Below are 14620 nucleotides of genomic sequence, written 5' to 3'. Positions count from 1 at the left end.
TCCTGGGATTTCCAGGGCCGGCTGTGCGTTGGTGTCTCAGCCAATGCAAGGAAGCGCTGGACTTCCCAAAGTGGGCTGCGTCATAGCGAAGAAGGCGGTGCCGCTCTCTGATTGGTGGTTCCATTTTCACCCTGAGAGTGTACAGATGACATGTTCTCTCTTCTATGAAGTCAGGAGATCTTCTCTCAGGGATGTGTCTACAGAGGACAATTGAGATTTGCGCACAGCACTTCCTGCGTGCGTCAGAGCGCCGTTCCAGGCCCGCACAGGGGATGATGTTTATGTAGAAGGACGTCAGGCGCTCATTGGACTGAGGATAATTTGCCTGCATCGCCAGAGACACTTCTTTTGGTTTCACACTTTAGCAGGGAGATCCGCAGAGCCCGCCGCGTGCTGCTGGCAGCGAAAGGCCGAGCCGCTGCCAGTCTCTGCGCTCAGCATACGCCGTGTAGACAGGATGTGTCACTCCCCGGGCCCCCGGCTCGCAGGCAGCGCCGGCTGATATCAGTGCGCTGCGCAATCTGACACATTTGTTCTGACACGGCCGGGACGTTCTGCGGAGTCACCGCGCCACCCGGGGCATCTGTCACATCCGAGCTGGCGCATGGATTGCTCCGCTCCTATCTGGAAACGTTCTGGTCACAGTGCCGGGGTGCCGAGACCTCTCCCTCCACACACCGTTCAATGTCACCCAATCAGATCTGCGGGAATAAATCCTGACCGGTCACAATACAGGAAGTACATGATGCGAAAAACAAGGAGGTCTGCAGTGGATTGTGGGAAGGCTCAGTGTGGCGGCGGGAATCTGCGGTGGATTGTGGGAAGGCGTGGTGTGGTGGCAGGAATCTGCGGTGGATTGTGGGAAGGCGCAGTGTGGTGATGGGGGTCTGCGGTGGATTGTGGGAAGGCGTGGTGTGGTGGCAGGAATCTGCGGTGGATTGTGGGAAGGCGTGGTGTGGTGGCAGGAATCTGCGGTGGATTGTGGGAAGGCGCAGTGTGGTGATGGGGGTCTGCGGTGGATTGTGGGAAGGCGTGGTGTGGTGGCAGGAATCTGCGGTGGATTGTGGGAAGGCGCAGTGTGGTGACGGGGGTCTGCGGTGGATTGTGGGAAGGCGCAGTGTGGTGACGGGGGTCTGCGGTGGATTGTAGGAAGGCGTGGTGTGGTGGCAGGAATCTGCGATGGATTGTGGGAAGGTGCAGTGTGGTGACGGGGGTCTGCGGTGGATTGTGGGAAGGCTCGGTGTGGCGGCGGGGGTCTGCGGTGGATTGTGGGAAGGCTCAGTGTGGCGGCAGGAATCTGCGGTGGATTGTGGGAAGGCACGGTGTGGCGGCAGGAATCTGTGGTGGATTGTGGGAAGGCGCAGTGTGGTGACGGGGGTCTGCGGTGGATTGTGGGAAGGCGCAGTGTGGTGACGGGGGTCTGCGGTGGATTGTGGGAAGGCGCGGTGTGGCGGCAGGAATCTGCGGTGGATTGTGGGAAGGCGCGGTGTGGCGGCAGGAATCTGCGGTGGATTGTGGGAAGGCGTGGTGTGGCGGCAGGAATCTGCGGTGGATTGTGGGAAGGCGCGGTGTGGCGGCAGGAATCTGTGGTGGATTGTGGGAAGGCGCAGTGTGGTGACGGGGGTCTGCGGTGGATTGTGGGAAGGCGCAGTGTGGTGACGGGGGTCTGCGGTGGATTGTGGGAAGGCGCGGTGTGGCGGCAGGAATCTGCGGTGGATTGTGGGAAGGCTCGGTGTGGCGGCAGGAATCTGCGGTGGATTGTGGGAAGGCGTGGTGTGGCGGCAGGAATCTGCGGTGGATTGTGGGAAGGCTCGGTGTGGCGGCAGGAATCTGCGGTGGATTGTGGGAAGGCGCGGTGTGGCGGCAGGAATCTGCGGTGGATTGTGGGAAGGCGCGGTGTGGCGGCAGGAATCTGCGGTGGATTGTGGGAAGGCGCGGTGTGGCGGCAGGAATCTGCGGTGGATTGTGGGAAGGCGTGGTGTGGCGGAAGGAATCTGCGGTGGATTGTGGGAAGGCGCAGTGTGGTGACGGGGGTCTGCGGTGGATTGTGGGAAGGCGCGGTGTGGCGGCAGGAATCTGCGGTGGATTGTGGGAAGGCGTGGTGTGGCGGCAGGAATCTGCGGTGGATTGTGGGAAGGCGCAGTGTGGTGACGGGGGTCTGCGGTGGATTGTGGGAAGGCGCGGTGTGGCGGCAGGAATCTGCGGTGGATTGTGGGAAGGCTCGGTGTGGCGGCAGGAATCTGCGGTGGATTGTGGGAAGGCGTGGTGTGGCGGCAGGAATCTGCGGTGGATTGTGGGAAGGCGCAGTGTGGTGACGGGGGTCTGCGGTGGATTGTGGGAAGGCGCGGTGTGGCGGCAGGAATCTGCGGTGGATTGTGGGAAGGCGCGGTGTGGCGGCGGGGGTCTGCGGTGGATTGTGGGAAGGCGCGGTGTGGCGGCGGGGGTCTGCGGTGGATTGTGGGAAGGCGCGGTGTGGCGGCGGGGGTCTGCGGTGGATTGTGGGAAGGCGCGGTGTGGCGGCGGGGGTCTGCGGTGGATTGTGGGAAGGCGCGGTGTGGCGGCGGGGGTCTGCGGTGGATTGTGGGAAGGCGCGGTGTGGCGGCGGGGGTCTGCGGTGGATTGTGGGAAGGCGCGGTGTGGCGGCGGGGGTCTGCGGTGGATTGTGGGAAGGCGCGGTGTGGCGGCGGGGGTCTGCGGTGGATTGTGGGAAGGCGCGGTGTGGCGGCGGGGGTCTGCAGTGGATTGTGGGAAGGCGCGGTGTGGAGGTCTCAGGGTTTTCTGTGAAGATCCTGCGGGAATAACACAGTTTTGCACATCATGTACTTCCTGTTGCACGCTTCAGCGCCCCCGTCTGGGGAATGGGCAGCCTGTAGTTGTCTGAAAATAGTTTTTGCTCCTAAAATTGCAGTCGGCATTCATTTCCCGGGGGGGGGGGGAGGGGGAGGGGTAGATATCAGTGCTGAATAATGGATGATATGTGTGCAGGTGGTGGAGTACCTGTGTGCAGAATGATTCCGCTATATTAAACCCCATCCCCCCATCACCAGGAACAGAGCATTGTGGGAAAAAAGGAGGAAGACTCCAGTCAGAATGTTTGTTATTTTACTGCAGTGATATATAAATAGCTCTCACATATACTGTAGTGCTGTACAAGTCTCTACACCAGAAGAGCTTACACTCCAATGTCTGTTTATTCCGTACAGATTTCGGGGAGGTGCCGGGGGCAATAGTAGGGATCACTATTTGTCTATTATCACTCCTCTGAGATATTGATAATATTGATGATATTGATGAGTTTCTCTTTTCTTCTCACAGAACTCTGACCTGTTTGAAATGATTGAAAAGATGCAGGTAAGTGTCTGACCTCCTCTGTGTCCATAGGGGCCCCTCATTGCACCTCCATATAGAGGAAACCCTGTCTGACCTTCATAGAGCCCCCGTGCCCCTGTCCAAACCCTCTATGCCACCTCCATGCCCCTGTCTGACCCCCATAGCCCCCGTGTCCTATTCTAATCTCCATGCCGTCCTGTGCTTCTTTCTGACTGCCATGCCTACTATGGGCCCCAGTCTGACCTCCATGGCCCCCCTAGGTTCCTATTTGACACCCATGCTTCTCTCGTCCCCTGTCTGATCTCTATGCCCCCCTACCCCCTTTGCCTCTCTCTGACCTCCCATGTTCACTCTGTGACCCCTTATGCCCCCCTAAGCCCCTGTCTGACCCTTTTGCCCCTCTCTGACCTCCATGTTCCTCCTGTTCCCCAATCTGACCCCCATGGCCCTCTCCTCTTTACCCCTCTCTGACCTCCATGTTCCTCCTGTGCACCAATCTGACCCCCATGGCCCTCCCCTCTTTACCCCTCTCTGACCTCCATGTTCCTCCTGTGCCCCAATCTGACCCCCATGGCCCTCCCCTCTTTACCCCTCTCTGGCCTCCATGTTCCTCCTGTGCCCCAATCTGACCCCCATGGCCCTCCCCTCTTTACCCCTCTCTGGCCTCCATGTTCCTCCTGTGCCCCAATCTGACCCCCATGGCCCTCCCCTCTTTACCCCTCTCTGACCTCCATGTTCCTCCTGTGCCCCAATCTGACCCCCATGGCCCTCTCCTCTTTACACCTCTCTGGCCTCCATGTTCCTCCTGTGCCCCAATCTGACCCCCATGGCCCTCCCCTCTTTACCCCTCTCTGGCCTCCATGTTCCTCCTGTGCCCCAATCTGACCCCCATGGCCCTCCCCTCTTTACCCCTCTCTGACCTCCATGTTCCTCCTGTGCCACAATCTGACCCCCATGGCCCTCCCCTCTTTACCCCTCTCTGACCTCCATGTTCCTCCTGTGCCACAATCTGACCCCCGTGGCCCCCCTCTGACCTCGAAGTTCCCTCTGTCCCCCAGTCTAACCTCCTTGGCCCCTCTGATACCCTGATTCCTGACATGGACACATTTTGAATTTCTAGTAATGTCGCAGACCTTTTCAGTAGCGTTGCATAATGAGTGACTGTTACCTTTTCTGGCTCCATATTTCAGGGCTGCAGAATGGATGAACAGAGATACTCGATGCCTCCACCTCTGAAGGTGAGTCCGTGTTGGTGGGATAAGAATGAGGATGATGGTAGGTTGTTGCTGTGAATATTTTTTGTTCATATTTTTGTTTTCTCTGACCAGCATTGGATGGAATTCACAGAAACTGCACCCCCTGCTGGTACTTAATGCCCCTTTCTGATCCCTCTGCACCATGGACCCCGTGTATGAACTGAGCTCTGCCATAGGCCATAACAGTGTACTGTTGTCTCCTATTCCTTGTATTAATCTTCTACTATTTTCCTTCCTACTGCAGACAGAGGAGGACTACATCCCCTACCCCAGTGTCCATGAGGTAAGAGCCGCCAGCCCATACACAATCTTCTCTCTTCAATATCTCATTCAGGATAATGGGGGTCATTAAAGTGGAACTTCAGGCAAACCATATTATAACCTATGAAGGAGAGGGATAGGGGGATCCAATTTCAGGTTTTGGTTACTGTTCCCCCCTCTGGAGAGAACCACTGTAATTTTCTGACCTTCATGGCCCTCTAGGTCCCACGCTAACCCCCATGACCCCTCTGTGCCTCCATTTGACCTCCATGAGTCCCCCTCTGCTTCGGTGTGACCTTAATGGTCCCCCTGTGCCTCAGTTTGACCTCCATTGCCCCCCTGTGCCTCAGTCTGACTTCCATGGTCCCCCTGTGCCTCAGTCTGACTTCCATGGTCCCCCTGTGCCTCAGTCTGACCTCCAGGATCCCCCTCTGCCTCAGTCTGACCTCCAGGATCCCCCTGTGCCTCAGTCTGACCTCCAGGATCCCCCTGTGCCTCAGTCTGACCTCCAGGATCCCCCTGTGCCTCAGTCTGACCTCCAGGATCCCCCTGTGCCTCAGTCTGACCTCCAGGATCCCCCTGTGCCTCAGTCTGACCTCCAGGATCCCCCTGTGCCTCAGTCTGACCTCCAGGATCCCCCTGTGCCTCAGTCTGACCTCCAGGATCCCCCTGTGCCTCAGTCTGACCTCCAGGATCCCCCTGTGCCTCAGTCTGACCTCCAGGATCCCCCTGTGCCTCAGTCTGACCTCCAGGATCCCCCTGTGCCTCAGTCTGACCTCCAGGATCCCCCTGTGCCTCAGTCTGACCTCCACGGTCCCCCTCTGCCTCAGTCTGACCTCCAGGATCCCCCTGTGCCTCAGTCTGACCTCCAGGATCCCCCTCTGCCTCAGTCTGACCTCCAGGATCCCCCTGTGCCTCAGTCTGACCTCCAGGATCCCCCTCTGCCTCAGTCTGACCTCCAGGATCCCCCTGTGCCTCAGTCTGACCTCCAGGATCCCCCTGTGCCTCAGTCTGACCTCCAGGATCCCCCTGTGCCTCAGTCTGACCTCCAGGATCCCCCTGTGCCTCAGTCTGACCTCCAGGATCCCCCTGTGCCTCAGTCTGACCTCCAGGATCCCCCTGTGCCTCAGTCTGACCTCCACGGTCCCCCTCTGCCTCAGTCTGACCTCCAGGATCCCCCTGTGCCTCAGTCTGACCTCCAGGATCCCCCTGTGCCTCAGTCTGACCTCCAGGATCCCCCTCTGCCTCAGTCTGACCTCCAGGATCCCCCTGTGCCTCAGTCTGACCTCCAGGATCCCCCTGTGCCTCAGTCTGACCTCCAGGATCCCCCTGTGCCTCAGTCTGACCTCCAGGATCCCCCTGTGCCTCAGTCTGACCTCCAGGATCCCCCTGTGCCTCAGTCTGACCTCCAGGATCCCCCTGTGCCTCAGTCTGACCTCCAGGATCCCCCTGTGCCTCAGTCTGACCTCCACGGTCCCCCTCTGCCTCAGTCTGACCTCCAGGATCCCCCTGTGCCTCAGTCTGACCTCCAGGATCCCCCTGTGCCTCAGTCTGACCTCCAGGATCCCCCTGTGCCTCAGTCTGACCTCCAGGATCCCCCTCTGCCTCAGTCTGACCTCCAGGATCCCCCTCTGCCTCAGTCTGACCTCCAGGATCCCCCTCTGCCTCAGTCTGACCTCCAGGATCCCCCTCTGCCTCAGTCTGACCTCCAGGATCCCCCTCTGCCTCAGTCTGACCTCCATGGTCCCCCTGTGCCTCAGTCTGACCTCCAGGATCCCCCGTGCCTCAGTCTGACCTCCATGGTCCCTTGTGCCTCAGGCTGACCTTCTTGGTTCCCACTGTGCCTTAGTCTGACCTTTATGGTCCCACTGTGCCTTAGTCTGACCTTTATGGTCCCCCTGTGCCTCAATCTGACCTCCATTGCCCCCCTGTACCTCAGGCTGACCTTCTTGGTAACCCTGTGCCTTAGTCTGACCTTCATGGTCCCCCTGTGCCTTATTCTGACCTCCATGGTCCCCCTGTGCATCAGTATGACCTCCATGGTTCCCCTTTGCCTCAGTCTGACTTCCATGGTTTCCCTGTGCCTCAATCTGACCTCCATGTTCCCCCTCTGCCTCAGTGTGACCTCTGTGATCCCCCTGTGCCTCAGTCTGACCTCCATGGTTCCCCCTGTGCCTCAGTCTGACCTCCATGGTTTCCCTGTCCCTCAATCTGACCTCCATGTTCCCCCTCTGCCTCAGTCTGACCTCTGTGGTCCCCCTGTGCCTCAGTCTGACCTCCATGGTCCCCCTGTGCATCAGTATGACCTCAGTGGCCCTCCTGTGTCTCAGTCTGACCTCCATGGTCCCCCCTGTGCCTCAGTCTGACCTCCATGGACCCCCTGTGCCTCAATATGATCTCCATGGTCCCCCCTGTGCCTCAGTCTGACCTCCATGGCCCCTTTGTGCTTCAGTCTGACCTCCATGGCCCCTTTGTGCTTCAGTCTGACCTCCATGGTCCCCCTGTGCCCCAGTCAGAACTCCATGGTCCCTTTGTGCCCCAGTCAGACCTCCATGGTCCCCCTGTGTCTCATTATAACCTCCATGGTCCCCCCTGTGCCTCAATCTGATCTCCATGGCCCCCTGTGCCTCAGTCTGAGTTCCCTCCCACGTTTAGGTTTTCTTGTCCCTATGTTGTGTTCTCATTGAAGGTAAAGAACGTGTATATGGTATTAAAAAGGATCTGTCCCTTGTACCCTGCAGGTCCTGGGCCGGGAGGGGCCCTTCCCTCTTATCCTTCTGCCGCAGTTTGGGGGATACTGGATCGAAGGGACCAATCACGACCGCTCCTCGTTGCTGGATCCCGAGAACGTTCAGTCTCCCGGCGGGAGGGTGAAGCTGGAAAGTAACCACATGGCACGCCTGTACCGCAAACACTTCCTAGGGAAGGTGAGTACACACCAGGAAACGGGGGAATATGATCTTGGGGTTAGGTGGGCACAAACAACAGGGAGGCAATGGAATCTTCTGGATTGAACTGACTGCAGCCTAACTTCTGTACATTCCCTGCTATTAGTATGAGACTTCATGTGTTTAAGCCATGTGTGAGGATACATCCACCATGTGTGAGGCTAGAGATATGGAAGGCTCCATGTGTGAGGATAGAGATATGGAAGGCTCCACGTGTGAGGCTAGAGATATGGAAGGTGCCATGTGTGAGGATAGAGATATAGAAGGCTCCATGTGTGAGGATAGAGATATGGAAGGCTCCATGTGTGAGGATAGAGATATGGAAGGCTCCATGTGTGAGGATAGAGATATGGAAGGCTCCATGTGTGAGGATAGAGATATAGAAGGCTCCATGTGTGAGGATAGAGATATGGAAGGCTCCATGTGTGAGGATAGAGATATGGAAGGCTCCATGTGTGAGGATAGAGATATGGAAGGCTCCATGTGTGAGGCTAGAGATATGGAAGGCTCCATGTGTGAGGATAGAGATATGGAAGGCTCCATGTGTGAGGCTAGAGATATGGAAGGCTCCATGTGTGAGGATAGAGATATGGAAGGCTCCATGTGTGAGGATAGAGATATGGAAGGCTCCATGTGTGAGGCTAGAGATATGGAAGGCTCCATGTGTGAGGATAGAGATATGGAAGGCGCCCCCCCCCCCCCCCCGTATCATGTGACCAGCAGTCATTAGTCGACTTTGCTATCAGTTTAGTTTCAGGATGTTGGATTTGGGGGGTGACACCCTGATACAGAAGCTCTATGACTGTGTTGTCATGCCGGTCCCCCGTCTTCGTACAGACTCTATGGCTTTGTCTTGCAGGAACACTTCAATTATTACTCGGTGGATTCGGCTCTGGGTCACCTCGTCTTCTCCCTGAAGTATGATGTCATCGGAGACCAGGAACACCTCCGCCTGCTGCTCCGGTACCCATTACATAATGTGTCTTCCCAGCTACGCCCTGCGCTGCATGCCAGATGGGGCCCCGCTGGAGGGGGGGGATGGGCCATATACTGTATCGGCCTTAAAGGGAACCTGTGTGAGAAGGCTCTAATGGAAGCTTTTAGCTACATACTAGTTCTGTCTGTCCTGGAACCTTTATAAAATCACCTGATCACTCCTGAGGAACTACAAGTCTCAGCCTGTGGGATGATTCCAGCAGACCCGACAATGTGGAAGGATTCTCTCAGGAGGAAGATAGAGGAGCCGCCATTGCTGGATCCTTTTTACAGGTTCATCATTTCGATCCCTGGCTTCCCTACTTTATATGGAAGTGACCTGGAACAAGCATGCAGCCAGTAAAAGCTGGAACGTCTAAAATCCTGTTCTGTATGAGGAAGATGGGGATCAGGATGACAAACCTGGAGCCTGCACCTTTAAAATCAGAGTCAGCAATGGCCCCGCCCACCTTTCAGTCCTCACAGGTTTCTTTAAAGGGGCCCTCCACCTGATTACTGCTCTGTGTTCAGCTTCCATCGATGTCTTTTAGCCTGGCTTATCGTCCATTCTTTTGGTCATGTCATTCAGCCACGTCCCACCCTCCTCCGTTCAGCCACGTCGTTCCACCCTCCTCCGTTCAGCCACGTCGTTCCACCCTCCTCCGTTCAGCCACGTCGTTCCACCCTCCTCCGTTCAGCCACGTCGTTCCACCCTCCTCCGTTCAGCCACGTCGTTCCACCCTCCTCCGTTCAGCCACGTCGTTCCACCCTCCTCCGTTCAGCCATGTCGTTCAGCCACGTCATTCCACCCTCCTCCGTTCAGCCACATCGTCCCACCCTCCTCCGTTCAGCCACGTCATCCCACCCTCCTCCGTTCAGCCACGTCGTTCCACCCTCCTCCGTTCAGCCACGTCTTTCCACCCTCCTCCGTTCAGCCACGTCATTCCACCCTCCTCCGTTCAGCCACATCGTCCCACCCTTCTCCGTTCAGCCACGTCGTTCCACCCTCCTCCGTTCAGCCACGTTGTTCAGCCACGTCATTCCACCCTCCTCCGTTCAGCCACATCGTCCCACCCTCCTCCGTTCAGCCATGTCTTTCCACCCTCCTCCGTTCAGCCACGTCGTTCCACCCTCCTCCGTTCAGCCACGTCGTTCCACCCTCCTCCGTTCAGCCACGTCGTTCCACCCTCCTCCGTTCAGCCACGTCGTTCCACCCTCCTCCATTCAGCCACGTCGTTCCACCCTCCTCCGTTCAGCCACGTCGTTCAGCCACATCATTCCACCCTCCTCCGTTCAGCCACATCGTCCCACCCTCCTCCGTTCAGCCACGTCGTTCCACCCTCCTCCGTTCAGCCACGTCGTTCCACCCTCCTCCGTTCAGCCACGTCGTTCCACCCTCCTCCGTTCAGCCACGTCGTTCCACCCTCCTCCGTTCAGCCACATCGTTCCACCCTCCTCCGTTCAGCCACGTCGTTCCACCCTCCTCCAGTCAGCCACGTTTCACCCTCCTCCGTTCAGCCACGTCGTTCCACCCTCCTCCATTCAGCCACGTCGTTCCACCCTTCTCCGTTCAGCCACGTCGTTCCACCCTTCTCCGTTCAGCCACGTCATTCCACCCACCTCCGTTCAGCCACGTCGTTCCACCCTCCTCCGTTCAGCCACGTCGTTCCACCCTCCTCCGTTCAGCCACGTCGTTCCACCCTCCTCCGTTCAGCCACGTCGTTCCACCCTCCTCCGTTCAGCCATGTCGTTCAGCCACGTCATTCCACCCTCCTCCGTTCAGCCACATCGTCCCACCCTCCTCCGTTCAGCCACGTCATCCCACCCTCCTCCGTTCAGCCACGTCGTTCCACCCTCCTCCGTTCAGCCACGTCTTTCCACCCTCCTCCGTTCAGCCACGTCATTCCACCCTCCTCCGTTCAGCCACATCGTCCCACCCTTCTCCGTTCAGCCACGTCGTTCCACCCTCCTCCGTTCAGCCACGTTGTTCAGCCACGTCATTCCACCCTCCTCCGTTCAGCCACATCGTCCCACCCTCCTCCGTTCAGCCATGTCTTTCCACCCTCCTTCGTTCAGCCACGTCGTTCCACCCTCCTCCGTTCAGCCACGTCGTTCCACCCTCCTCCGTTCAGCCACGTCGTTCCACCCTCCTCCGTTCAGCCACGTCGTTCCACCCTCCTCCATTCAGCCACGTCGTTCCACCCTCCTCCGTTCAGCCACGTCGTTCAGCCACATCATTCCACCCTCCTCCGTTCAGCCACATCGTCCCACCCTCCTCCGTTCAGCCACGTCGTTCCACCCTCTTCCGTTCAGCCACGTCGTTCCACCCTCCTCCGTTCAGCCACGTCGTTCCACCCTCCTCCGTTCAGCCACGTCGTTCCACCCTCCTCCGTTCAGCCACGTCGTTCCACCCTCCTCCGTTCAGCCACATCGTTCCACCCTCCTCCGTTCAGCCACGTCGTTCCACCCTCCTCCAGTCAGCCACGTTTCACCCTCCTCCGTTCAGCCACGTCGTTCCACCCTCCTCCATTCAGCCACGTCGTTCCACCCTTCTCCGTTCAGCCACGTCGTTCCACCCTTCTCCGTTCAGCCACGTCATTCCACCCACCTCCGTTCAGCCACGTCGTTCCACCCTCCTCTGTTCAGCCATGTCCCACCCCCTCCGTTCAGCCACGTCGTTCCACCCTCCTCCCTTCAGCCACATCGTTCCACCCTCCTCCGTTCAGCCACGTCGTTCCACCCTCCTCCGTTCAGCCACGTCGTTCCACCCTCCTCCGTTCAGCTACGTCGTTCCACCCTCCTCCGTTCAGCCACGTCATTCCACCCTCCTCCGTTCAGCCACGTCGTTCCACCCTCCTCCGTTCAGCCACGTCGTTCAGCCACATCATTCCACCCTCCTCCGTTCAGCCACATCGCCCCACCCTCCTCCGTTCAGCCACGTCGTTCCACCCTCCTCCGTTCAGCCACGTCATTCAGCCACGTCATTCCACCCTCCTCCGTTCAGCCACGTCGTTCCACCCTCCTCCGTTCAGCTACGTCGTTCCACCCTCCTCCGTTCAGCCACGTCGTTCAGCCACATCATTCCACCCTCCTCCGTTCAGCCACATCGTCCCACCCTCCTCCGTTCAGCCACGTCGTTCCACGCTCCTCCGTTCAGCCACGTCGTTCCACCCTCCTCCGTTCAGCCACGTCATTCCACCCTCCTCCGTTCAGCCACGTCGTTCCACCCTCCTCCGTTCAGCTACGTCGTTCCACTCTCCTCCGTTCAGCTACGTCGTTCCACCCTCCTCCGTTCAGCCACATCATTCCACCCTCCTCCATTCAGCCACATCCTCCCACCCTCCTCTGTTCAGCCGTCATCCCACCCTCCTCCGTTCAGCCACATCATTCCACCCTCCTCCATTCAGCCACATCCTCCCACCCTCCTCTGTTCAGCCGTCATCCCACCCTCCTCCGTTCAGCCACGTCGTTCCACCCTCCTCCGTTCAGCCACATCGTTCCACCCTCCTCCGTTCAGCCACATCGTTCCACCCTCCTCCGTTCAGCCACATCGTTCCACCCTCCTCCGTTCAGCCATGTCGTTCCACCCTCCTCCAGTCAGCCACGTTTCACCCTCCTCCGTTCAGCCACGTCGTTCCACCCTCCTCCGTTCAGCCACGTCGTTCCACCCTCCTCCGTTCAGCCACTTCGTTCCACCCTCCTCCGTTCAGCCACATCGTTCCACCCTCCTCCGTTCAGCCACATCGTTCCACCCTCCTCCGTTCAGCCACATCGTTCCACCCTCCTCCGTTCAGCCACGTCGTTCCACCCTCCTCCGGTCAGCCACGTCGTTCCACCCTCCTCCGTTCAGCCACGTCGTTCCACCCTCCTCCGTTCAGCCACATCGTTCCACCCTCCTCCGTTCAGCCACGTCCCACCCTCCTCCATTCAGCCACGTCGTTCCACCCTTCTCCGTTCAGCCACATCGTTCCACCCTTCTCCGTTCAGCCACATCGTTCCACCCTCCTCCGTTCAGCCACGTCCCACCCCCTCCGTTCAGCCACGTCATTCCACCCTCCTCCATTCAGCCACGTCGTTCCACCCTTCTCCGTTCAGCCACGTCGTTCCACCCTCCTCCGTTCAGCCACGTCCCACCCCCTCCGTTCAGCCACGTCGTTCCACCCTCCTCCGTTCAGCCACTTCGTTCCACCCTCCTCCGTTCAGCCACGTCGTTCCACCCTCCTCCGTTCAGCCACGTCCCACCCCCTCCGTTCAGCCACGTCGTTCCACCCTCCTCCGTTCAGCCACTTCGTTCCACCCTCCTCCGTTCAGCCACGTCGTTCCACCCTCCTCCGTTCAGCCACGTCGTTCCACCCTCCTCCGTTCAGCCATTACCTCCCTCTGTCTGTCTATATTCTGTCATTGTCTATATTCCTGATGTCATCTCTGTCCTCGTCTTCCTTCTCCAGGACAAAGTCCCAGACGTACCACGACGTCATCCCCATCTCCTGCCTGACCGAGTTCCCCAATGTGGTGCAGATGGCCAAGGTGAGTTGTCTGATCTCTGGGGGAGGGGCTGGGATCTCTCCCACTCCTATCTAAATGATGAGAAGCTCCGCCTCTAATCAGGAGTGGGAGGGGTCAGCTGCAGGACAGGAAGTGATGGGAGATTAAAAAGATGCATGTGGGGGGAGGAGTCAGAACTTCTGATGTTTTACTGATCTCAGCGTCTTCCTGTTCTGGTGTCACAGGGACAGGAAGTGAGGGAAAACCTCCCCAATGGGGTCACAGACAGAAATAAAACCTTATGGAATGTATGATTGTTAGAGGTTGGGTGGTCCAGATAGATCCTGTTCAGGGATTGGTTGGTAAAGGTGGGGGGGGGGGGGGGTAAAGTATCGGGGGAGGGGGTGTTGGACAGTTTTTCTCACACGGCTCCATGTTTGTTCCCAGCTGGTGTGTGAAGATGTGAACGTGGATCGATTTCACCCCGTCCTCTACCCGAAGGTGAGACCACGGCGAGGTAACCCGACCGCAAGGATGAACATGATACATTGTATCACACAATGCCATCCTTTGTATCCCATTGTACACACAGGAGAACCCGACTCCCCTGGAGAGACACTTCATACCTCGTGCCTCACACCCCTCTGTGACGTCATCACGCCATGTGCGAGGATTAACCTCCTGCTCACCGTACCGGACACGCCGGGGTCATTCATGGGCGAGGATTAACCCCCCGCTCACCGTACCGGACACGCCGGGGTCATTCATGGGCGAGGATTAACCCCCCGCTCACTGTACCGGACACACCGGGGTCATTCATGGGCGAGGATTACCCCCCCGCTCACCGTACCGGACACGCCGGGGTCATTCATGGGCGAGGATTAACCCCCCGCTCACCGTACCGGACACGCCGGGGTCATTCATGGGCGAGGATTAACCCCCCGCTCACCGTACCGGACACACCTGGGTCATTCATGGGCGAGGATTACCCCCCCGCTCACCGTACCAGACACACCGGGGTCATTCATGGGCGAGGATTACCCCCCACGTACCGGACACACCGGGGTCATTCATGGGCGAGGATTACCCCCCACGTACCGGACACGCCGGGGTCATTCATGGGCGAGGATTACCCCCCACGTACCGGACACACCGGGGTCATTCATGGGCGAGGATTACCCCCCACGTACCGGACACACCGGGGTCATTCATGGGCGAGGATTACCCCCCACGTATCGGACACACCGGGGTCATTCATGGGCGAGGATTAACCCCCCGCTCACCGTATCGGACACACCGGGGTCATTCATGGGCGAGGATTAACCCCCCGCTCACCGTACCGGACACGCCGGGGTCATTCATGGG

General features: G+C 58.5%; 1 protein-coding gene across 10 annotated transcripts in view; it reads left to right on the top strand.

The window, feature by feature from the left end:
• The window catches only part of RAP1GAP (RAP1 GTPase activating protein), a 165427-nt gene that overhangs the window by 125286 nt on the left and 25521 nt on the right, over positions 1–14620 (top strand). For all 10 annotated transcript variants that reach the window (XM_073601468.1, XM_073601469.1, XM_073601471.1 and 7 more), the window contains 7 exons: positions 3316–3351; positions 4521–4568; positions 4831–4869; positions 7589–7774; positions 8655–8758; positions 13219–13297; positions 13703–13756. In XM_073601468.1, the coding sequence (XP_073457569.1) occupies positions 3334–3351; positions 4521–4568; positions 4831–4869; positions 7589–7774; positions 8655–8758; positions 13219–13297; positions 13703–13756 (528 nt within the window). In that variant the 5' untranslated portion in view covers positions 3316–3333. The remainder of the gene's footprint in view (positions 1–3315; positions 3352–4520; positions 4569–4830; positions 4870–7588; positions 7775–8654; positions 8759–13218; positions 13298–13702; positions 13757–14620) is intronic.

Source organism: Aquarana catesbeiana, linkage group LG10 (assembly GCF_042186555.1).
Source record: "Aquarana catesbeiana isolate 2022-GZ linkage group LG10, ASM4218655v1, whole genome shotgun sequence".
Taxonomy (NCBI): domain Eukaryota; kingdom Metazoa; phylum Chordata; class Amphibia; order Anura; family Ranidae; genus Aquarana; species Aquarana catesbeiana.
The sequence above is the reverse complement of the archived record's forward strand: the minus strand, read 5'-3'. Positions and strand labels throughout refer to the sequence as shown.